We start from the raw sequence: 23,815 nt of genomic DNA, 5'->3' as shown, positions 1-23,815 counted from the left end.
CGTTTCCAACTCATGAAACTGGTTCTTCTGTTCTTTGTTCTTGGTTGGGTAGTCTCACAGCCTTGGAGGCTGGTTTCTGATCAGTTGCTGCTTTTAAGCAATACAAAAACATATTCAAACGACACGTCTTACCTTAAAAGTTATAGGATTCTCAGGCAAATTTCTCAGACAAGGAAAGATTCCAACAACATTAATATCAGGCAAGTTTCTCAGGTAAATTAAGCAAAAGCATATAACAGGATTAACAACCTTTTTCAGGGTGCAAAGAGCGTTGCCTTTATTTATGTTCGCGCCACCCGGCGCTCACAGAGGTGCCTGTGACGGTCTGGAGCCTCACACGGAGGTGCCCTCGGCGGGGGGCTCAGGCTGCGCCTCCTTCTTGTTGTCCTCTGGCTTCATGGCGGGGAAGAGCAGCACCTCCTGCGGACAGTGACAGCGTCAGCACCGCGCACAGGTCTCGTGAGAACAGCCCCAGCCCAGCTCAGCCTCCCCAGAGCTGAGCAGGCACAGTGAAGGAGCTTTTCCTAGGGGAACTGTGCATCTCCAGGCCTCTGACACGGCTGCACTGTTGTGTCACTGTTGAGGAGATGGCCAGCTTTGCAGAATGCCATTCCCTGCTCCCTGAAAAGCCTGCAGTTAGGCACTGCCACTGCCAATGCTTACCTTGATGTTATTGGAGTCTGTAAGGAACATGGTCAAGCGATCAATTCCCATGCCCCAGCCGGCTGTAGGAGGAAGGCCATACTCCAGGGCAGTGCAGAAGTTTTCATCAATAAACATGGCTTCATCATCACCTGCAGCTTTTGCCTAAATGAGGAAGTTAATAGTAAAAGGTGGATTGTACAGAGCTAGATAGCACCACTTCTGCTACCAAAAAAGAAGAACACTAGTATTTGTAGCAGCCATGGAGCTGATGAAATCTAAACCCTGTACAGCTGTGGAAGTGAGTAACAAATGAAGGAACCGCAGCACCTGGACAACTGTGGGGGCCACTTGTACAGGTGCTCCCAAAACAGCTCCAGGCTCAGTTCCTTTCTGACCTGTCAGTTTCCTTTCTTGGCAAAGGCCCAGGCTCTTCAGTAAAAGCCATCTTCAAAGCCATACAGCAGCAGATGACAGAAGAATTAATTGCTTTTAAAAGCTTCTCAGGTTCTTTATTGCTTGCAACCCCTCCTTTAATGTTTGCAGAAACAACTAAGAAGCATAACTGTTTGAATCATCAGTAGCTGCTCCATGAAACAAAGTTTAGGGACTGCCTTTTTCCTCTCACTTAGAAAAATTAAAAAACCCTACACTGAGATAGTAACTAATGCCCTGACAGCCTCCAAGTGACAAAAGTCACAATAATAAAAAAGCAGACTAGCCATCTCAAATTTAGAAAATGCCCAACATGTCAAAACAACAGCAAACATTTTTGCCCAGTTTCAAGGAAGACTTTGCGAAAGACTTAGAGCAAACTTTTCTGCCTGAAATCTTGAAATGCAAACTGTCATTCTTCACCTCAGTCTCCACCTTAACATTAAATTTTCAGGCAAATTTTCATTCAATACATATAATCCTATATCTGCAAAGTCTGACTATAATCATGAGACAGCTACAGTAAATGTATATACAACAGATGAAACATAACAGGCATCTGTAGTATTAGTCATTCTGACTGAACATTTTGAAATTTACTATCAAGTTAGTTAACCTAAGTCTATTTTACTGACTTTGACAATTGTTTAATCCTCTCAGGCACTGTGAAGCAATTAGAGACAGTATAAAGGACAGCTTTGTTTCTGCAAACCACATCTGACCTCAATCATTTGGGGACAAGCATGCATTCATGGCTGTGTATACCCAAGTAATAACAAAATGAGTTTCAGTCACTCCTTTAAGAGACCTATTATTTAGAGAAACCTAGCAACATAAATTTGCAAGCTAATAATTTCCAATCTGCAGCTCTGTTCTGTGAGTCGACTTAAAATATTAATAACTCAGTTCAGGACATTAAGCTATTTCTTAGACAGCATTCAAACTCTTACTGGACATGAAAATTTACTTCAGAACTTAAAGTATAATGTTGCATGACTATGTAAATACTTAGTTGGGGAAAAATAACTTTCAACCTAGGCAAGACACAGAAAACACTTTGCACATTTGTGTTTTTCCAGATTAGTACTTTAGGTAGAATAAAAGGGAAAATATTCCAAAACAAAGTTGCGCTAAAAAAACCTAATCAACAGCAGTGTTTGGACTTGTTTACCTTAGAGAGTAAGGTTCCTTACTTTAGAGAGCAAGGTTCCTTTAAGAGGAATTGAATTTTAATGACAGGCTTTCACTTGAGTGAGCAACACTCGCCTCAAAGTAGTAACTCTTTTCAGCAGTAGGTACCAGTGACTGATTTGGAGGAGCCATAGGAAATACTCTTTACTTACACATCTGTATCATTGATTCACCATCAGTAAGACATCATACCTTGGCCTGATCCTCGAAGAGCTGCCGTTGTCGGACGGGATCGTTGAGCTCTGTGTACGCATTGCACACTTCCTTCTTCATCACAAAGAGTTCGAAGCGTTCAGTCAGTCCTGGATGGGAGCGATGCCTGTGTGAAGAAGGCAAAACAGCCAAACCTTAAAATTAACATATTTATTGAAGCAAAGAGCACATGCATTACTATGGGGGACTGTGCACACTTGGCACTAACAGCTGTCAAAACTTCGACATGCTTTTTCCCTGGATGATGGGTTTCACAGCTCAGGAACCAACCTTGATTTGTGTGAGAATTCACAAATTAGCACACAACATCAAAATCTCTGTTTTCACATATGTGACTTCTTTTTTTTTCTTTTTTTATAAAATAGGAGTAGAGCATTTAAAAGAATTACATACTGACTGTGACTCATACTCTTACCATTTGGCAAGAGGACTCATGACCTGTGGGTGATCACAGATGAATGTAGGGTTGATACATGTGACTTCCAGGAATTCACCAACTAACTGGGAAAACAAAAGTGAAACAATTACATAGAGTACAAAAACAAAATTACACAGAGTACAAAAACAATATCACTTTCCGAGCACTGCCTTCACAAAGCATCCTGATTTCTTCCCTTTGCTACTGAAGGGAAGGTGGTACCATAAATTCAAAGAGTTTCCCAAGTAATAATTTCTGATCATGGTAATGTCTTCATTAACAGAGAGTGTGTGTCCTAGTCAGGTAAGAAAAATGACATAGCAAAAACTGTATAATAATTCACTTTGCATGTTACAGCAAAGGCCAAAAAGAAAAGCATCAGAAGAACAGCTATCAGACAGTGTTTGGGTACAGCTGATGGAACTACATGCTAAGCCTACCTGTTTGGTAAGGTACCTACAGATACACACATCTCTCAGACAAAACTGACATGAGATAAAGCATATCTGCTTTAACCACAAGACACCAGCTAACAAACTAAAATTCTCTAGCACTCAAATTAAGCAGACATAAGTAAACTACATTTTAGTGTAGACAACACAAAAGAAGATTTTGACACAGCAAGTTTTCTCACTCTAATACAGCAATAGCTGATATGCACTTCAGCACAGTTTTCCAGTTAAACTTCTCTGAAGAGGCTTCTGTTGATACAGATAAACCCTCAAAGACATTAGGATCATAAAAACAGCACCCTTACTTACTTTGTCAAGAAGCCTGGCTGTTGTCCTGGGAGGTGGACATTCAATGTCTCTCTCTGCACAAAGATTATCAAAGAACTTGCGAGTTTCTGAAATTGTAAACAAAAAATTAGAAAAGCCACCCAAGCAATCATTTTTTGTTCTTACTAGATCCTTCAACATGTTTTAGAGTGATTTAGAAGATCTTAATGGTAGACATCATGGAAAACCACGGGCTTAAATGTCAATCCACAAAAATAGTGTCTCGCTTTAATAATTTACAGTAAAATATAAGTTATGTTATACTTCAGAAATTTGATACCACCACATGACTGCTGGACATTATTACTGGAATAAAAAAAAAAAAATCACTAAGAAGTGTATGAATTTATTTTCTTATGTCTATTGATTCCAGGAATAAAATAGCACATAAGTACATTTTGAAGAAAGTCCCTAATAATCATAGACCTAAGCTATGATTGCAGGCACAGAAACTCAACTGCACAAAAGACAGAAGAAATAAGAAGTAAAAAGTTGTATCTCTTCAACAGATCAGGAACTCCCCACATCACACTTCTTGAGTACATCCTTTCACATATACCCAACAAAGGAAGAGCCAAAAAGAGTCAGATCCTGTCAAAGACAGCAAGGTATTAAGGCTTCTTTCTGGACTCTTGGGTAAACTGACAAAACCACAGAGAAGTAATCCCATGCGTTAGCACTACCTCAAAAATGCAGCTGACAAACTGCAGGCTGAGAACTTGCTACCTTTTGCCCACTTTCTGTTAAGGAAGAATTATAGGACATTCACATTCAGCATCTAACCTTCAGTTTCAAAACAGTCAGTCGGTGGAAATTTCACTCCCAGGGCCTTTTCCAGATCATACACCATGCTGATTCGCCGGAAGGGAGGAGTAAAATCTATCTCGTACGCCTGTCCATCTGGGCCGTCTGGATGATAAGTGATCTTGTAACTCCCAGTAATATGTTTCACCATCCCTACAAAAGGAACCTCGAGTTTAGAAGAAGAGTATGCCACATAATAAGCAATTCTTCCAGAGATTCTTCCTCTTTTGTTATTAATACTGCATACATCACCTGAAAGCAACTTCTCTGTAATGTCCATCAAGTCGTGGTAGTCTGCGTAAGCCATGTAGAATTCACAAGTTGTGAACTCAGGATTGTGAGTCAAATCGATTCCTTCATTCCGGAACTGACGCCCAATTTCATATACTCTGTCCAGACCTCCAACCACCAACATCTAAACAAAATGGAATTGTAGTAAATACACTGACTTTTTCAAAAGACCTTAAAGAGAGTTCGAACACACACAACTGCAGCACAATGAGACAAGTCCATCTTTCTTCAAGAATAACTCTCATTTGCACTACATTTACTTTTTTAAAACAGTTTGAAGAATACAGGCTTAGCCATGAGAGGCTTGCATTCTACCTTATGGTAAAGCTCTGGAGCAATTCTCATATACAAATTCATATCCAATTCATTGTGGTATGTGATAAATGGTTTTGCCACAGCTCCACCTGGAATTATATTCATCATAGGAGTTTCAATCTGTAAAATAACAACAAAAATTGTCCTGTTTTCATCAAATCTGTTTCCAAAACAGAACTGATCAAGCAAACAAACCGCACCTAGTTTCGATGAAAAATCTTTGTATTTCACTTATTGACATTTCACTATATGAAATATATGAAAAATGTAGTAAAACAATTCTGAAGTGCATTTCTTTCACGTGGTCAGTAAAAACAAATTATATAACTGATCTGTTGCTATCAAGAGCCATTCGTATTTACCACAAACATGAACCTGCTGTTACCAAAGCCAGGAACAGCACCATGACATTACCACAAAATCCTCTCTCTACACTGCAGAAAATGAAGTTCAACAAAGCCAAGTGAAAGCTCCTGCACATGGGTCAGGGTAATCCAATTTTATCCAAGGAAGTAACCCCTGCTTTTATCTCCAGCAGCAAAACACCACTTCAAAGATGTTGTTTCCACTTAATGTACTGGAATAAGGAAAAAATAGCAGTAGTTTGGAGTACTACATTGATAAAATTTTCCCAAGTCATAACCTCGCCAACTGATGAATAGTCTTAACTTTAAAAAGAGAAGAAAGGAATGGCTCCCATTACATTAAACTGATAAAACACATCATGCTAAGGTAATTATATTACCTCTGTAAGTACTTTGCATACGAGCCTGAATATAAAGCACCCTTGAAGCTGAGAAGCTCTAAACACTTTCAGTATCGGGAAAGAAATAAACACTGAAGCCTTACCTCAAGGAAGCCCAACTCGTCTAGAAAATGCCGAAGATAAGTGATGATCTTTGCACGGGTTATAAATTTCTGCCTCACATAATCATTAAGAATTAAATCCAAATATCGCTGACGATACCTAGTTTCCTGAAAAGAACACATACCCTTAGAACAAGCTAGATAAAACGTGATGCGAAAGGAAAAAAATATCAAACCAAAACTAACGTTCCTTTGCTGACCGACAACATCAACAGGTACCAAAGGTCATCCATTCAGTCCTATCTGTGGCATTCCTGCCCATGGCAGGAGTGTTGGAACTAAATGATCTTTAAGGTCCCTTCCAACCCAAACCCTTCTATGATCTGTCAAATTGCCTCCAAGACTGGCAGGTATGACAAGTACCTTATCTTTGAGGCCAAAATGAAGATGAGGCAACATGTGCAGGCATGGAGACAGCAGAGTGATTTCATAAGGAATAATACTCAGTTCCCCTTTCTTTGTTTTCCCAGGATTCCCCTCTACACCAATAATGTCCCCACGACGTAGCTTGTTGTTAACAATGAAATACTCTTCCTCGGATTTGTAGAAGCTGTAATTACAAAACAAATGTAAGCAGGCTTGTTTAAAATTCAATCTTCCAAACTGTCCTCAAGTCTCTCCCAAGACCAAATCCTTAAAAAAAAAATAAATTTACTCAACAGGGAAGACAAACACAACATCCTAAGCATAATGTTATCTGGCTGCCTAAGCCAACCCAGACGAAATAGAATACTCAAATACAGATCTCTAGGCCCCAAAATACAGTGCTGTATAGAATGCTACTGGGAATACCTCTCCTTACCTGGAATTTGCCATGATCTGCAGCTTGACTCCTTCACCACGAAGATCATAGAAAATCAGTTTCCCTCCAGAGGCACGCTTCGCATGGATTCGACCTAAATATCAAAGCATGCAGAACATCAGGAAAAGAGTCCCCAGCAGAAAGGAAACAGGGACAAGAGCCACAGAATTATCATTTAGACAAAGAATCATCGTCTCTGCAGTGAGCAGAGCGGGAGTACTGCTGCTGAGTCTAATCCCATGCCATGAGAGCTTCAGGCATGATCCTGAAAGCCCAGGCAGAGCAAAACTGTTGCTGACTGTGAAAGAGAAGCAGTTAAGTCTCAATACCATATGCACTTTAGGTCCTGGAGCCCACACTGCAATCTGATCTTCTAGTTGTAAGGGATGCTGCACAGGTCCACTCAGTCTGAAGGCACATGTACCAAATAGTTTAACATTGCTACAGACTTCACGACCGAGGATCAGCAAAATTCAAAGAGACCAACCCATCAATAAAAGCAGCTAAGACTTTACATATTTCTGTATCCCACATAAGCCTTTACCTGCCACTCTCACTGTAATGTCTTTCAGGTGATCTCCTGGCTGCAGGTGACTGTACTTGTCTATAAAATCTGAGAGAGATAAGTCTACATGGAACTTGTGGGGATAGGGATCTTCACTGGTGCCCTTCAGCTGCTGGATTGCATGGGTACGAATCTTGAAGTATTGCTGTCACCAGAAACAAACACAACCAAAACGATTTTATTAGAATCTGAAAATACATTACAGGGTACAAATCAAAATGCAGCTGCCCTTATACAGGAAAAGCCATTTTTTAATCACGAAGAAAAAAATAAAATTTAAGTCAATAAGATTTATTCACAGAACAGCAATAAGCATGAGACTAGATGCTCACATTTGGATCCAAGCTTTCCTCATCAGCTCCAGCATTATTCTCAGATGTCAAGGAAGGCTTATTTGAATCCTTTTCACTTTGCTCTTTCTGCTTTGCCTCTTTTTCAGCTATTTTTCTCTCAGCCTTTAAACGTCTCTTCAGCTCACTGCAAAAGAGAAACCAGATGTAGCAGGTACCCTGATACTTCTACAGGGAAACAATTATACAGTAAGATTTTGGCAGGATCCTGCCAAATAACCCTGTCACTTCTCTTAATCTGCCCAAAAGTCAAGATAATGCTTAAGCACCTTTGAACATTTTATTCTTTGAACTCTTTTAGTTCATATCCTACGATACAAATACTCAGGGAAAGTGAAAGCGAAATTAAACAGCGGAGACAACGCCTAAGCATCCAGGGGCATTCCACACCCATTTTACTACAATGAGCCTGGCAGCCCCACGCAGCATGAAAGTGAAACAAGGCAAGGTGCCCATTGCAAGAGGTCAGGCGAACGGAAGGTTCCCGAAGCCGCCTTCGCGGTCCGGCCCGTTTCCCCAGGGCACTCAGGCTCCTACCGCGCTCCCGACCCCGCCGTCCGGGACTCCGTGAGGACAGAACTGGTCCGAGCCAGACGCAAAGCACCGACCTGCTTCGGCCATGAAGCGCCTGCCGCCATCGGAGCGCGGGCGCGGCCCTCCAGGCCCAGCCGCGGAGCCGCGCGGCGACGGGGCTCAGCATGGGGCTCCGCCGGGTGCCTTGGCGGAGACACGCACTGAGTCAGCCGGACACTCGCCTCGCCTCACTTTCACCTTCACCTTCAACTTCACCTCCCCGGCCCGGCCCCGCCTGCCCGCCCACCCTCACTTTTTGCTGAGGTGCGACTCGGTCTCCGCCGCCTCGCACGCGCGCTCTGCCGCCGCCGCCGCCGCCGCCATCTCCCGCTGCCAGCACCGCCTTCCCGGCCTCCCGCCCCTGCGCGCGGGATAATGGCAATGGGCGGACACGGGGCGGTGATGGGGGGTGGGTTGGGGGCGGGTTGGGGGCGGTGACGGGGCGGGCACGGGGCGGTGATGGCGATGGGCGGGCGCGGGGCGGTGATGGCGATGGCGATGGGCGGGCGCGGGGCGGTGATGGCGATGGGCAGGCGCGGGGCGGTGATGGCGATGGCGATGGCGATGGGCGGGCGCGGGGCGGTGATGGCGATGGCGATGGGCGGGCGCGGGGAGTGTTGGCGATAGGCGGGCCCGAGGCAGGGATGGCGGGCGGGCGCGGGGCGGCGATGTCGGGCGCCGCGGCGGAGGCGGCGCGGTCCCGGTCGCTGTTCCTGTGGGACGACGGGCGCCCGATGCGGTTCTACGTGCGGCCCGGGGCGGCCAAGCTGCGCCTGGCGCCGCTGGTGCTGGCGGGCGGCGGGCGGCTGTGCCGCGTGCAGGAGCCCGGGGCCTTGCTCCTGGCGGAGCCCGGCGAGGCGGCTCCCGGCGGGGCCGTCTCCACCGAGTACGTGACGGAGTGCGTGGAGCGCAACGAGCGGCTGCCGCTGGAGCCCTTCGTGCTGCCCGCTGCGCCGCCCCCCGCCGCCGCCGCCGCCGCCCCGCGCGGCCGCCTGGCCTTCACGGAGGCGGAGGACGCGGCGCTGCTGCGGGCGGTGCGCGACGGGGGCGCGGCGCGGGTGGGCGGGCGGGCGCTGTGGATGGAGCTGGAGCGGAGCGGGCTGACCCGGCACAGCTGGCAGGCCATGCGCGACCGCTTCCTGCGGCACCTGCGGCCGCTGCTCGGGGGTGAGCGGGGGGCACACGGCGGGCAGGGCGGGAATGGCGGGGCCGAGCGCGGGCCCGGGCCCCGCTGAGGCCCCGCTGACGGTGCCCGCGTGTTTCCGCAGAGCCTCTGCAGGCGGAGGAGACCTCGCAGGTCTCGGGTGTCTTCGCGGCCAATAACCAGGAGTTCGAAAGCGCGGAGGTGAGTGGGGCCAGCCCGGGCAGCAGCGGTGCCGCGAGCGGCTCGGGGCCGACCCTCCCCGGTGTCACAGGCGGCAGCATCCCTACGCGTCATTAACAAGTGAAATGCCTTTGCACCGTGACATCCCTTCTGCGGCTAAAGGGGAGCTTCTTGTGAGCTGTCAGCTACATAGCTTGTGATGCACGGGGCCTTGCTGCCACAGATTTTCTTAACTTTGTTCCCTGCCCAAGTTAACATGAGGAGGTTTATGTGATGGGGTTGTCACGTTAAAACCTGCATTGGCAAATAGAAGTCATCCTTTCATCTCAGGCACAAAATGTTCCTGCCGCTGCATCATCACTTTTGCTTTTTATGCTTAGTTTGTTCAAAGTCTCCCTTGCATTTCATGCCTTTCTATGATCAAGTGTATCTTCATTAACACATACAGCTTAACTTCAGTAATTGAATTTTACCATGCCTAGTAATTTCTGAGGGTTTTATATACTGTAGAGTCACAGTGGAAGGTAGTTGGTAGCAGTACTAAAAAAAGCTGGTCAGAAAATACCATGTCTAATTGGTGACTCCACTTCTTTTACTCTCAGTCAGAAAGCGACACTTCGGATGTTTCAGAAGAATTTTCTACACAAGATGAAGGAGGAAATTCCCCAGGAGAAACAGCATCTGATTTGAAATCTGGACTGGAGGACTCTGCTTTCCCTGACACTCAGTTACAAAGGGAAGAAAGACCAACAAGCACTTGTTCTTCCAGTGTGGTGGGAGAAGTAGTAAAAACTATGCAGCAGTTCATGGATAAGTTCAGTGTGGACCTGTTCACTGTTACACAGGCCTTTCTGAAAAACAGTGGTGAAGTGGAGGCTACTTCAGACTTTCTGCAGATGGGGCAGCGCATGGATGGGTACCCTGTATGGAGCAGAGAGGATGATTTAGAATTGCAAAAGGATGATGAACATGTCAGAAATAAATTGATAGCCAAATTTGGAGCTGAAAATGTAGCAAAGCGGATAGCATTTAGGAAGAGTTAGCAAGAGGAGGACGACTGATCTAGGACTGTGGCAGGAACTTTATAGTCATTTCAGAAATGTGATGGAAAATTTGATCAACATTATGAAGTTTCAATGCTTTAAAGTAACTTTTTTTAATAAAAGGCCCATTTTTATCTCTACAGGTTGAAGTGTTGTAGCTTCCTTAATCCAGGCAAAGTAACACATGTACCAGACCATATATTCTAGTTGGAAAAAGTACACCAGCTTCCAGAGCCATGTGCAATAATAGAAGTAGGAGAGACAAGTTAACTAAGAGTGCCCAGAGTTAAGGTATCACCTAAGTTGTGATAGTTGCTAGTATACAGTCACAATCTGAAAAATTCGGTTATTTTAGCTTGTTGTGCTCTGGTCACATAATATTATTTGAAGTGAATCTTATAAATCTGGAGTTCATTCTTTTGGTGAAACTAAATGGGCTGGTAAAACCAAATTTTTTTTTTCCTAAAGATTTATATTTTGGGTTTTTTGCTTATTGCACTGTGGCACACAAATTAAGGTGGATTGGGAAGTTGCAGATTTTAAGCCAAATTCAGATTATCTTGAAAGTAAGTAACAGTTTGATATAATGAGACTGCTATTTCAGGAAACCACAGAAACATCTGAAACACCAACTGATTATTAGGGGAGTTAACCAACGTAACCAAATAAATGCTGAAACTGCACTATGCAGTGTTTCACTGGACAGGTCATTCCTGCTGAAAAAACACTAATTATTTGGCACATTCATGCCGTTCAGGCTGGTTATTTGAGACTTGTGTGGAAGGCCAGACAAGCACTTAACAAGGGAGTGCAAGACATCAGAGCAAACAGAATAGTAAGAATTTTAAATTAGAAACTTTACCAGCTGGATTTGAAATCCAAGTACTGCTGATGACCAGGTTCATCAACAGGAGATCTGTCACCCCCTGCAGCAAAAAGCTTCCCATTCCAGGAAGCAGAAGTTAAAGTAATTTTCAAAACAGTACACTAAGAAAATGCATTATGTATTACTTTTATGTCATTTGTTTACTGACTGACTGGAAACACTATCAAGGCTTTTGTTCAGGTAAACATTTGATAGACAGCATTGATTGAGTCCACTGAAAACGAGTATTTATAATAGAACTTAAGTCACTCAAGCTGACGTAGAGATATAATTAGTAATGTATTGAAAAGACTATATTTGCTCAAAATCAAGCTTCTTGGCACTTAAAGTAGGAAGCTCTTTACTATAACTTCAATAAGAAGAGGCTTCTGAGACCCCATGCTATTAGCTGGTTATGTTAAGGTCTATTTTAAAGGGACTTTGAAGAAAAACTGGCTATGTGGTTCCCTGGCACAGTACAAGTCCCACTTCTCTATGTCAGCCTACCTCCCCTAAGTTTGCACAAACACTGTGTAAAGGAAGATGCCTTGCTTTCAGTGGACTTAGTACCATGATGCCAGTGCTGCCTGCTCGCCATGGATTTTGTCATTCAACAACAAGATCCCCCGTAATAACACTATTATTTCCATAATACAACATCCCACCCTTTGCAGGGATTAGAAGTTTAGTTGTTGGAATATAGATATCCACATTGCCAAGGTAGCAAGTGATCTGTAGATGTGTGTTAAAGGGAATCCACAACTTACATGTGAAAGAGATGTTTAGGAAGAGGTATTTGTAGGCATTTCAGTCCTCCCCAAGTCTGGTAACAAATTTTTCTCCTTGTCTTCTAGAACACTGTTAAAACCTGGTAAAAATAATTCTGTTGTTCTGGTTTGAGCTACATATTCCCATTGGAGGTGGGAGAATGGCATCTCCAATTGTGCCATGGGCTTCTTCAGTCCACTCCCATAAACCTATCTTCTCAGTCCAGTATTTATACCAATGGAAACTGTGTCCTTACCTTGTCTTTAGGATCTCAACCTTACCATGAATTCCACTGTCGCACATATGGACTGTGAGAACTCATGGGGTACAACTATTCTCAGGTTTGAAAGCTAAAAGACAGAATTATTTCAACCATAAAAATAAATGGATTCATATAATCCCACAAATGGATCCCCACATGCAAATCCAAGAGTTTTTATTTTCAACAATAGCAGGTTTATTCCATTTTCCCATTATACAGTAAATGAACACAAACATTTCCCCAACACTGCCAGCAAGGCTGGATACCCAGGCAAAGGAATGAAGCAAAAGGAAAACTCGGCTTGAAAACCGTTCAAAAAAAAAGCATCTTTCCAGAAACCAAATGTTGGTCATCCTTGCATCTCTTCTGGCATTACATGTCCCGTGTGGTAGCATGACAAATAATGTTCTCTCTATTCAGCTTCCTTTTATATTTCCTCTTCCTTTGCAGTGCAATTGCTTCCACGTGGGGGGGTCGAGTTCTGCTATCTGGTCCCACTGCTTTGCTAGTTTGTATGCTCCAATCTAAACATAGTTAATTTGGAGAACAAACTTGCATTACTTCAGCCTCCATTGTGGCTGAGTCTCCAGGGGGCCTTAGAGAGCGACCCTGGGCTGCTGAGAGCTCTTGTGAATGCAGTCAGGATTCTTATGTTACCTGTCCTTGCAACCATGCATATCCATGCACATGCTCTTACGCTTCTATGCCTGCACCTCTGTCCTCTTTTGTTCTAGTGGACAGTTCTGCCCTCTGCAGCCTTCAGAGAGTAGGTACAGACACCAGCTGTTCTGCCTTCAGAGTTTGATACTCAGAGGAGTTCTGGGCAAACAAAAGATCCAGTGACATATTTTTTTGCTCTTCTTCAGATTGAACGAGCCGATAGCCCAGCAAGTCCATTGCATCCTTGCACACGTTTTGCACTTTTTCTATTTTCTGGAAGGGAAGTGTCTCCCTCCAGGCCTGAGATACTCTCTGTGCATCTCTGGACCCAATTACAAAGGCATGTGCTCCGAGACCCTTCCCATGAGTGATGTTGTGCACCCACTTCTGAAGTTCTGGTGTGAAATGTAGTTCTGCAAACCTGTACATCTGAGCAGCCCTTGCCAGAGGGTCTCTGACTATGTCTTCATAGCGAACCAGCAAGTATCTGTCTTTCAGGAAGCTGGGAGTGGCCTGAATTCCTGCCTTATAAATCTCAACATGACTTCTGCAAATTACTTGCATTGTGTTGTAGGGCCCCATTTCACCCTTTGTCCTCTGAGACCCCACAATAATGTTACTGTCACGTTTCAGGTCTGCCGCTGTCTTCTCGCGGGACCTGAACACAGCCCGGGGATCACGGACCAAGTGAATAATTTTGATGTTCAGGGATGGATCAGTGAGAAGGGGGTAAAGGACTTTCAGGTCAAAGAATCGAACCTCCTTGATGGCAACATGGCTGTAGGTTTTACAAGCTTCCTCCACCTTGCTGAATGGGTACTTGCTACAGATCTTTTTGCAATTGCCTGCAGTGATTATGTCAGTGCGATTGAACAAGTCGCAGGCAGGTGGGGAGCACAAGGCTCGGCTTGTCTCCCATTGAAATAAATCGGACTTTTGCTTCTGGCTAGACATGTAAGCATCAAACACAGACATGTCACACAGAAAGACCGACCTGACTAAGTCCCGCACTGCCATGTGTAAGACTTTGGCACTGTTCTGGGACATCTTAACCCAGACATGCCATGCGGGCTCCATCAGGTAGAAGACGCTGGGGTGCTGGCTGAAGATTTGCCCAGTGAAGGAAGATCCTGATCGCCAGGTGGAGAGAATGAGGATGTGGACTGGAGAAGGTTTTTCTTCCATGGGGGCATTGTTGCTGCAGGGCAGGAAGTGGATCAGGAGGAAGGATAGAACTACCAGGATCAGGAGCACATGCACTCTTTTAGACTTCACCATGGTTGCAAAGGACCTACAGAGACAGAGGAAGTTCAGCATCACAGGATCACAAAGAAGGCAGGATGTGGTGCATCAGGCTCCTGTGAATTTCTCTGTAGGCACAGGGTTTTAGAAAGCTGTCACAATACCAATGACATTGTGACAACCACTGCACAAGCCGTCTTTGAAAAGGACGTAAGTTCTGCAGGGCTGGAGGTTTTCTGTAACAAAAACACAATTTGTCAGTAAGTTTGTCTAATGTTGTCAGTAAGTGTTGTCTGATGCTGTCCTAGAAGATATTGAAAAGCTTGTCTGCATTTTTATGGAAGTTTAAGAGCTAGCTGAGTGCATTGAAATAAGTCCATACACACAAATGTGTACTTCATGTACACAAGCCTTGCAGACATGAACTGGGCAATTTTTATGAAGAAAAGATGTAAAAAACCACTTTTTTGTGGAGAATTCAACAGTTCCACAGTGTTACTTTTAAACACTTGCTCTGACCACCATTTACAATTATTTTAATGCCAAAACGCTGTAAACATACAATATAGGTTTCAGGGTTTTTTAATTATATTCTTTTTGAAATTTCAGGAAACATTTATTATCACCACAGGCAAAAACTCACAAACCAAAGGAAGTAATTTGGCACTGTGATAAATCCAAGCACAACAATATCTCCTCCACAGTTAAAGCATCATAAGCAATTTTGCTAGAAAGGCCTACAAGTGTAGGCAGGCTTGCCTGCCTACTAGTCCTCTTCTTAGCCTAACTCCTTTTTAAAGACTGTCTCCTGCTACCCTTCTTCCCTACCCCACTCATTCCATAGGTCTTGTATGAGAAGAGGTACAATAGATTGTGCTAATTGAACTCAAAGTTCTGCCCAAAGCTGGCTCCTTGTATCTCACACTAAACCTCTGTTTTAAAAAGTACATTAAAGCATGCTCTGCCAACTGCTCCTGTCTTGTGCTCTCTCCTTCCCTCCCCCAGCAGTGCCTGACTGTGCCTCAAATACAGAGGAGTGCTCACAGCACTGGCCACACTGGCCAAATTTGTATGGGGGTGCCTCCTCCTATTATTTCAGTTCCTCTAGTACTGATGTTTTAGATTTTCAGGTACAGTCACTGCTGCTAACCAGCTAGGAACTCGTCTGTCCCTCCAGCATATATGCTAAATTGACTTGTTTATCTAAGCTATCTGCTATGCATTGTTTTGAGCTTAGGTATAAGGCAGCAATTATAATTTTTCAGAGCCAGTACAATAACCAGCCCAATGGGTAAGCCTGTAAGTGCTACCACAATATGAATTTTCCTTTAATAATGTCTTGCAAGGATAGGGCTGTGCATTTAGTAAGGGACCACAAGCTTCTGGTCTCCTGGACAAGAAGCCCACTGATTTTTTTGGTTACACAAACGGCTGTAGTGTTCAGGTCTGACGATAAGCTGAATCAGGTCGCTATTTGGACCAACCCAGGAAAAGCTGCAAACAAAGAGCGTTGTAAAAATCAGTCACTTATCAGCTTCCTCCTTGCAAATACAATGCAAGGAATACAGTAGTGTTTACCAAAAGTCCCGGCTTCCAAATTAACTTTGACAATATCTCTTCCATCTGGCGCGATTAATATTGTTACTCTAACTCCTCACAGAGTTCCTGGACTACAGCCAGAAGTTATTAATCAAGAAAATTCTGTTGAGCAAACATGAACACCAGCATGAAAATGCCCAGGCAGATTTAAAACCACAGAAATAATTATTTCTATGGGAACTTGCATGCAAATAGTCTGAGAATGGATTTGGTAGGGAATGTTTTTATCTTGAATCAAATCAGGGTGGGATAGCTGCATGTTTTAGACATTTGACAGAGTATGCAGGCCATTCCTGTGACTGTTCTTGGTAGAAATGACCTCGTGTGAGGCCACAGTCTCAACAGCTTCTTCACTCTTATACAAGAAATAGTGATGATTGTTGCCCTGAGAAGTCTGTTCCGCAGAGGGCAGGACTGAAATGACTTGTGTGCCTGGTGAAGTGGAATAGAGTAGCAGCAAAGAACAGTAGAGGTTGTATCGTACCTCCCCTAATATGGTATGAAATACCATACCTAGAAATACTAGTTACATAACCTTATTCTTCACCACTGCATCTCTCAATCATGGCAGCTGGGATATTTCTAAACTAAGGTCTAAACATTTTCCCCACAGCAAACATCCGGAGTCACCAGGGATTCAGTTAATTTCATATTGCAAAAGTGAAAATATGAAGCTCTCATAGAGCTGCTGAGTAAAGATCAGCCCAGAATGATTGAGACAATCTCAACTGCAGAACAAAAAAAAGGCACACTGCTACTGTGTGCTGGCAGAGAGATGAGTCAGGATTTGGCTGAGAGCAGAAAGAATAGGAAGAATCTCAAGTACAGAGGATGAAGTACAGGAACTACTGAAAAAAACAACAATCCAGTGTTGCTGTGTTAGTCTCCCACAGCCAATATATGAGAACACAAATAGCTGGGATCTGCCTGCCTGAGCAGCTAGAGTCTCCAAAAAAAAAAAAAAAAAAAAAAAAAAAAAAAAAAAAAAAAAAAAAAAGCAGAGTTTTATGCTTTTCCAGAAAGACACAGGGACCTTGGAAAATCTTGATCCTGGCAAAAAGCAAGCATTACAGAAAGCAACAAGCAGCCCAAGGGAAATCTACCCATCAAACACACTCTGAGCATTGGGTAGCCTGTTCCCAGAGTACAAAGTTTGTGGTATTGAGTGGCACGTCCCCAGGGTTTGTTGAATCTATACATGCCTGGGGTAGGTGTGAGATAGCCCAAAATATCTCATGCAGTGCAGACTGGTGTTAAGTGCTCTGCCAGTGTGGGGGAGTTCTCCAGACCTGTACACATTCTCCATTGCTGTAGTGGCAGCAGTATAGCAAAGAGGATTTGGTGCCAGGGAAGCCCCAGGCACTCCTCTTTGATGGCACTGATGGTTGCTCATAGTTTTTTCAAATGCTTCTTCAATTTGTCCTGGTCATCTTCTGCAGAATTAGAAGTCATCTGCCCAGAGGAGAGCAGCTGGCATGACAGTCAATAGTGGGAAAAGCTAAGCAAGGGCACTGAGAAGACAGCCTGTAGAAGCAGGAGCTACCCTCTAAGTCAGGCCAACAGCTTCTGTCTGCAGGAAGAATCGTAGCAATTTGCTGGCATCTGGATGTCTGCAGTGTTTTACAAAAGTTATCTCCCAGTTCAGGCTGCTAAGCATGAGCAGTGACTACAGTTCTGGGCACAAGAGCATCCACACCAGATACCAAGAAATGGTTGAAAATCTCTCACCTTAGCAAAGTCCTCTTGAAGCACCACCAGGCCTGATTCAAGCAAAGTTGCCCTCACACCCGTTCACTGCTGTGCTCCACAGCCCTCTAGGCAGTCACACGAACACTCTGCCTACGTGCTGGGCTCTCATATACACGTGTTCTCAGCTCCCACCTACACCTGTGGCTGCTCCTTCCCGTCCCCTTTATTTGTGTACATCCCAGCTCTAAGAGTGACTGCTCTGCACTGCCCGCCTACTTTGATCAGCCTTGGACTAGAAAAGCTCCACCCTGCACTGAGCACAAAGCATCATACTGGGAGTTTTTTGCAGGGGCTCAAATGACCAGGAACTGCTAATAAAGGAGCAGGGCCAGAAAGTTTATGAAGGAGATTGGGAAGCGCTTTTAAGCTAAGTCCTGTTGCAAGCCCCCAAAGAGATGGCTCTATAAAAGGAGGAACAGGGATGTCTGTGGAGTGTCAGAGCTTGCCCACCAGGAGTGCAGAGACAAGGCATATTTTCCTGCCATTGCTCTGGCTGCTTGTCATGTTATCAGCAAATGCAAATTCACATAAAATCTTTTTGTCTCTTCTCTGTCTGTGCCTTGCTTGAATTAAATATTTGGGGTGCTGGGGAAGAAAATTGTGTGAAAGGAGAAGCTGTGGAAGGAGCAGCTGGACTTGGCCTGTTAATGATTCACAAAGGTGCTGGAGCTGCAGTGGGGCTGTGGCAGGTAAGGTAGTGAGCCAGGGCAGCACTGGGCTCAAGAGAAATACTACTGTGCAGAGACAATTGCTTTGGCTCATTCCTATTCCAGATCTTATAATTTCTGTCACACAGTTTGGAGAAATGTAGACCTCCCCTTAAGGGTGTCCCCTGTCCCCAAGGACATCATTGACATGCTCTCAGGGCAAGTGAAGTATAGGAGACAGTAGAAGCAAAAAGTCTGGGTAAGGTTCCAGCAAGAGAAACAACCCAAATGGGGCAGGTCATGTTCTCTTTCACTTGCAGCATTGCCAACACAATGGTCAAGCCCTGGTAACCCTGGGCTGGGAAACAAGGTGAGAAGCTGGCAGTGGCCCAGGTAGGGCCCTGTAATGAACCATGCAATGTTTTGTGCAACCTGGATTTCAGCTGTGTGTTCCCATGCCCTGCACTGACACCATCCATAGGAAGGATTCACCTGTAGGTCATGAAGGGTTCAAAACCTTTGTAAAGGTCACACCACTTGAGTGGCTCTTCCTGAAGCGTTATTCCTCCCTGGCCAACAGTTGCATGAACAGAGATGTATCAAAATTTCTGTTCCAACTGTATGTAGTTTGCCTGAGGGTGTGTCTTTGACAGCTGATGAGAGAACAAGGCATACCTGGAGCAGTGAAACCAGCTCAGACTAACCCCTGTCTTCTACCATCATCAAAAGATCTACCATCATCAAAAGCAGATGCCTAGAGGAGAGAACAAGAAACACATTTCCTCCCTACATGCTCTCTTGGCCTGAAGCCAGGGATCTAGAGGACACAATTCACCTCTCTGAATGGAGTTGTCCAAAATAAACTAGTGAATGATGCCCTGGAAGTTCCTGTTCCTTTCTGTTGGCTGTGGCAAGAGTGGAGGGTGATGCTTGTGTAAACACAGAAGCTGTCTAATCTCAGTTCAGATTAACCTTGTCTTTGCATTTGACAGCACCTAGATCTTTTTAATATTCACTTCTCCAATCATGTTTTGAACTCAGACACTTTTGACATCAACAAGATTTCCTGGCAATAGAGGTATGTTGGGCTGCATGTTGTGAGAACTATTTTCCTCTGTTTTGAACCTACATATAAAAACTGTTTTTGATATTATCACATTTTTTTTTAATCAAGAGAGACAATGAATAATTTCTTCCTACTTGTATAGTCTTCAAGCTATTCAAGATTTTAATGTCTGCTCTTATATGGCCCGCAGAACAGTTCATACCAGGTTGATAACTAAAGCAGCTCATGGGAATCATGCTGTGGAAGTCTCTGTGTCTTTTAGGTATATGTTGGGATGGTTCACATTTTCTGCATCCCAAAGGTTACGACACCAGGGAGCTGCTGGAAGAGTCAATGCTATGACTGCACTGGTGAATGCTTACCACAGAAAGACGTCTCCCTTTCAAAGCAGAGAGAGTTCAGTTGCTTTCCAGCTGACACCACTAAAGCTGCAAAGGAAAGATGGAAATTTATGGCTCTGCAAGATTGAGTGTGACAGAAAGCTGTGATGTGGCTGCTCACATAGAGGCTATGTACGGTCTCTTGTGCTGATCACTGGATTTGAGTACTGCTATATTGTTGTGTTTTGAATTGTACAGGCAAAACTCTGCTCCTTGCAGAAAAGAAACCTGACAGTAATCTAAAAAAAAAAAAAAGAACAAAACTATGTCAATTGCTCATCATTTTCATCTGGATAAAGGCAACAGAGTGGAACTCTGGCTTTAGGAAAGAGCTTTTTTGGTAGGGATGTTTTATACAGTCACCCTGATTGCTTAAGAAGTCACCATTCATAGAAGATGGAAAGAAAATGCAGCAGCAAGGCAAGCCCCAGAATCCATAGGAGCAGAGCTGCAATGTCTATGCTAAACTCCAGTCAGAGCAAGTTTTTTTCTGAGCCAGAGCTTCTAGAAAAAGGAAGAATGAGACAAATGACTGATATGATGTCCTATATGAGGCATCTCTCTAAGGACAGGCTGGTGTGCTTCTGCACTGAAGTTGCTATGGCCTTTTCCTTGTGTTAGAGATAAGTTTTAAAGTTATATTTTTATTTGAAAGCAGTTTGAGATAAATAGATGTATCTTAACTGGCACATAAGTACCCAAAGTTGCCGTAGGCAAGAGCAAGGATAGTGGCTGACCCCCTCCCTCTCTCACCCTGAGTGCAGTTGCTGTATCATTTACTGTTTTCATTGTAATATGGCATTCTAATATCAAGTGGTGGGAGAACAGGAAAATGTGAAAACATGAGAGAAAGCAAGAAAGAAGCTTGTGTAAAGCAGGCTCTAAAAATGAGGTCACATAATACTTTACCAACACATTACAGGAAAGAGAAAAATAGTAAGAAAAAAAGTATTTATTCAACTTTTGAATTAATTTCACTGGTCAGCTTCTGCCTTCTTTAACTACATAGGCAGTCATCAGCAAGGCACTGAATCTTAGAGCAGAACAGCTAGTTTAGGGTTGAGAGAAACAACAGCAGTAAACAGACCTGAAGCATGCAGAAGCTCACGCAGTGCACTGGAGCACAGAAGATCCCATGCTAGCACCAACTACTTCTGCCAGGCATCCAGGAAATAAGTCATTTAGATCATTGACAGTGCCTATTTGCTCTGGCAAAGCTTCAGGGAACACTGACCCAAGTCAAATAAGAAAACTGAAGACAATACACGACAAAGCAAAGGGCTGGTATAGATCTGGGCTCCCAGCACTGTGATAGTCTGTGCCTGACAGCCAAACCATGAGGAAGATCTCAGTGCTTCTGCCCCCTAGGAGGCTCTCCCAGTGCTGGGGACGCAGGCCAGTATAGAAGATATAACCATAACCTTCTTCTGACCAGTTAAGTTTAGCTAGTTTTTAGGTGCCTTCCAGTGACTGGAACCCTGCTGCTGTGTCTTTCATGGCTGTCCTGTAAATAGCAAGACTTTGCCTGTGCTGAGCCTTCCTTCTCCTGCAGAACTCCTCTGCCCTCTCACACTCTGGTTTGCAAAATCCCTCCCAATCACCTCAAGCAACTATTGTTTCCCAGCCCACTGCTGCTGCCTCCTCTTACATCCACAGTCTTTTCATGGCTACTTCTCATCCTCGTGGAAGCCTATCTCTGCCTCCCTTTGCTGTGTGTCTTGGGTAATGCCACCAGAGCAAGTCAGCTCCTCTAGCCTCTGACAGGCCTGCACAGCCTGGGAGAACAAGGTTACATGCCAGCCCTCACGTACAAAGAAGTGTTGCATGGACACCTTCCCCTGGGTCCCCTGGGGTCCCACTCCCGTGCGATGCTCATGCCTCACCTGAGCTCCCGGGCACGCTGGGCCCTGGGTCACCACAGCCTCCACCTTCATGCCCAGACTGACTCCCCGCAGCCATCCTGGGTCCAGGTCAGTGCAAATCACATCTTCCCACTGCAGGTGTCCAGAGTGACTACGTGCTGGTGGAGAGCAGGCCAGTGCAGACAAGTTCTTGCAGCCAAAAGCCATAGCCCCAAGGCAGAAAGACCCTCAAGGACCCCTCTGTTCTACAGCCCTACTGGAAGCAGCCAGGGCTGCTAGAAGAAGGAGTGGGTGAAGCCAGGGGCTGGGCTGCATTCAGGTTCCTAAGGCACCTGGGGTTGCTGATGGCCTCACTGCTGGCAGGTGTGATTTGGCCCTGCTTGCCAGCAGTGCTGAACCCCACTGCCAGCCCCTTCGGGAGCTGAGGACTAGTACACTTCACCTGCATTGGCCCCTGAGCTGAGAAATTTCTTCCTTTCCCAAAAAGAGCACTAGGCACAAGGTTGCCTCTCTGCCTAGGTTCCCATATCTGGGGTAGGTCACTCTCCTCCTAAACACAGCCAGTCCAGACAGCACAGTAAAGAGCAGAAGCACACTGCAAGCCTCTGCCAGGGTGTACCACTGGTGCTCCCCAGCTAAGACAGGGAGGATGGCTGTGGATCAGTGTGTGTGAGCTGGCAGAGGCAGGATGCAGGGACAAACACAAAACCACAGATGAAATACAGAGTAAATTTATTTCCATTACCTCACCAACCAGAGGATCCTCAAAGCGGTACCCAAAGCCAGAGGCACACAAACAGGGATGCCAGCACTGCAGAGCCTGGTCCTTGCTCAAGGGTCACCAAACCTGCTGTTTTCACCTGCATATTAGGGATTATTGCAGACATAGTTTACCACAGCAGAGCAGGAATCCCAAGCATGTTCAGTGGGGTGCTTCTCAGCCTATCACAGGCCTGTGTTATCTAAACACAGATGTACTACTCATCAAACACACAAGGCTAAACAACAACTAGTACAATACATGTGTTTTTCTACACCTCACCTCAGCTGCAAGTCACTTGGATTTATCTACAATCCTCCTCACCAATCTTCCGTTACTTTCCCACCATCAGTCATAAGGGCTCTCAGGGAGTTCTACTAAAGCCCTGCAGACCTTGTCTAAACATCTGCAAAGAGCAGCTTCAGGACAGTGTCTTGACTTCTTCCTTGGTCTCATTGCTGAAGGGGTTTTCTCTGGCACAAAGCATCTCCAAACACCAGCTTAGGCTAGTTTGTATGGCTGGCAGGGTGCTCTAGGCTACACCCACATTATGACGCAAAGCATCTGTGAGTATAATACCTGAAAAACGATACCAGCACATTTGTGGTTTAATGCTAGTTTGCTATTGCATCCAGGAAAACTTAGGTGTGGTCAAAAGGCAGTGTTATGTTTGCAAAAGATGGCAAAAGAGGATGTGGTCTTGAGAAATCTAAATATGCTGAATATTGTGAGGTATGGCTCCCTCAGCATCCCAGGCCAAATGCTACTGGGTCAAGAAGAAATAGAATCAGGTTAGTTATTGCAGTATATTTACATGTTAACAGACACCTTTGAGAGGACTGTGAAAGGAAAGGGGTTCCTAAAGGGAGAGTGATCTCAAAGGAATGGCTTTCTCTAAAAGCAGGACCTGTTCATTAGTAATGGGGATTAAAGCCACAGAACCTAAGATGTGTGGAGAAGAGTTCAAGGAAACAGATGAAACTTGACAGCTGTAGTAGATGCAAGATGGCATAACAATGCAGAAACATCATACTGTAAAGATCTCCTGGCCCAACAGACCCCTCACACATCATTTTACTTATTATTTGTCAATGTTTAATTTTAGGCAGCTCTGGTTATTTGGCTCTATTTAGAGGTCTAATGGCATGAAATGGCATGAAATCTCTCATGCTGTGTACTACTCACCCATAGTCCCAGCTTCCCTCTCGTTTTGTTCTGGGATTACTTTCTTTGAAGGGAAAAGATGTAGCATGGACATTCAGCTCACATGTCAAAGACCTTTTCATATACTGCTATCTTTCTCATATAGATACCTCTCCTCTAATGGACTATTGGTACCCAGA

At 44.7% G+C, this 23,815-nt stretch overlaps 2 protein-coding genes across 6 annotated transcripts; both read right to left on the bottom strand.

The window, feature by feature from the left end:
- Positions 1-250: 250 nt before the first annotated feature.
- Positions 251-9,386, bottom strand: KARS1 (lysyl-tRNA synthetase 1). 3 transcript variants are annotated; one of them, XM_064670493.1, is made up of 14 exons: positions 8,992-9,386; positions 7,655-7,799; positions 7,302-7,467; positions 6,758-6,851; positions 6,319-6,505; positions 5,938-6,063; positions 5,089-5,208; positions 4,735-4,897; positions 4,462-4,635; positions 3,661-3,746; positions 2,897-2,982; positions 2,461-2,587; positions 664-807; positions 251-420 (listed from the first exon to the last, which is right to left on the bottom strand). In XM_064670493.1, the coding sequence occupies exons 1-14, from the start codon at positions 9,369-9,371 to the stop codon at positions 334-336; spliced, it is 2,085 nt and encodes a 694-aa protein (XP_064526563.1). In that variant the 5' UTR covers positions 9,372-9,386; the 3' UTR covers positions 251-333. The 3 variants fall into 3 exon arrangements, with proteins under 3 accessions (XP_064526563.1, XP_064526562.1, XP_064526561.1); XM_064670492.1 differs by lacking the exon at positions 8,992-9,386 and adding an exon at positions 8,499-8,657; XM_064670491.1 differs by lacking the exon at positions 8,992-9,386 and adding an exon at positions 8,281-8,446.
- Positions 9,387-12,664: 3,278 nt separating this feature from the next.
- CHST4 (carbohydrate sulfotransferase 4) lies at positions 12,665-23,618 on the bottom strand. Of its 3 annotated transcripts, none has more exons than XM_064670528.1 (2): positions 22,458-23,618; positions 12,665-14,645 (listed from the first exon to the last, which is right to left on the bottom strand). In XM_064670528.1, the coding sequence occupies exon 2, from the start codon at positions 14,482-14,484 to the stop codon at positions 13,267-13,269; it is 1,218 nt and encodes a 405-aa protein (XP_064526598.1). In that variant the 5' UTR covers positions 14,485-14,645; positions 22,458-23,618; the 3' UTR covers positions 12,665-13,266. The 3 variants fall into 3 exon arrangements, with proteins under 3 accessions (XP_064526598.1, XP_064526599.1, XP_064526597.1); XM_064670529.1 differs by lacking the exon at positions 22,458-23,618 and adding an exon at positions 17,737-18,658 and having other exon boundaries at positions 12,665-14,458; XM_064670527.1 differs by lacking the exon at positions 22,458-23,618 and adding an exon at positions 17,737-18,655.
- Between the last annotated feature and the right edge of the window lie 197 nt (positions 23,619-23,815).

Source organism: Pseudopipra pipra, chromosome 14 (assembly GCF_036250125.1).
Source record: "Pseudopipra pipra isolate bDixPip1 chromosome 14, bDixPip1.hap1, whole genome shotgun sequence".
Lineage (NCBI taxonomy): Eukaryota > Metazoa > Chordata > Aves > Passeriformes > Pipridae > Pseudopipra > Pseudopipra pipra.
The sequence above is the reverse complement of the archived record's forward strand: the minus strand, read 5'-3'. Positions and strand labels throughout refer to the sequence as shown.

Bases quoted from the DNA above. Each gene is read 5' to 3' on its own strand.
- CHST4 (XM_064670528.1), bottom strand. From the start codon at position 14,484: ATGCTGAACTTCCTCTGTCTCTGTAGGTCCTTTGCAACCATGGTGAAG.
- KARS1 (XM_064670493.1), bottom strand. From the start codon at position 9,371: ATGGCCTGCCAGCTGTGCCGGGTCAGCCCGCTCCGCTCCAGCTCCATC. The intron at 7,800-8,991 runs GTAGAACCGCAT...TCTCTTTTGCAG, and splicing joins TTGGCCGCCCCGGGCCGCAC to TGAGCTGAAGAGACGTTTAA. The intron at 808-2,460 runs GTATGATGTCTT...TTCCTCATTTAG, and splicing joins TCTTCGAGGATCAGGCCAAG to GCAAAAGCTGCAGGTGATGA.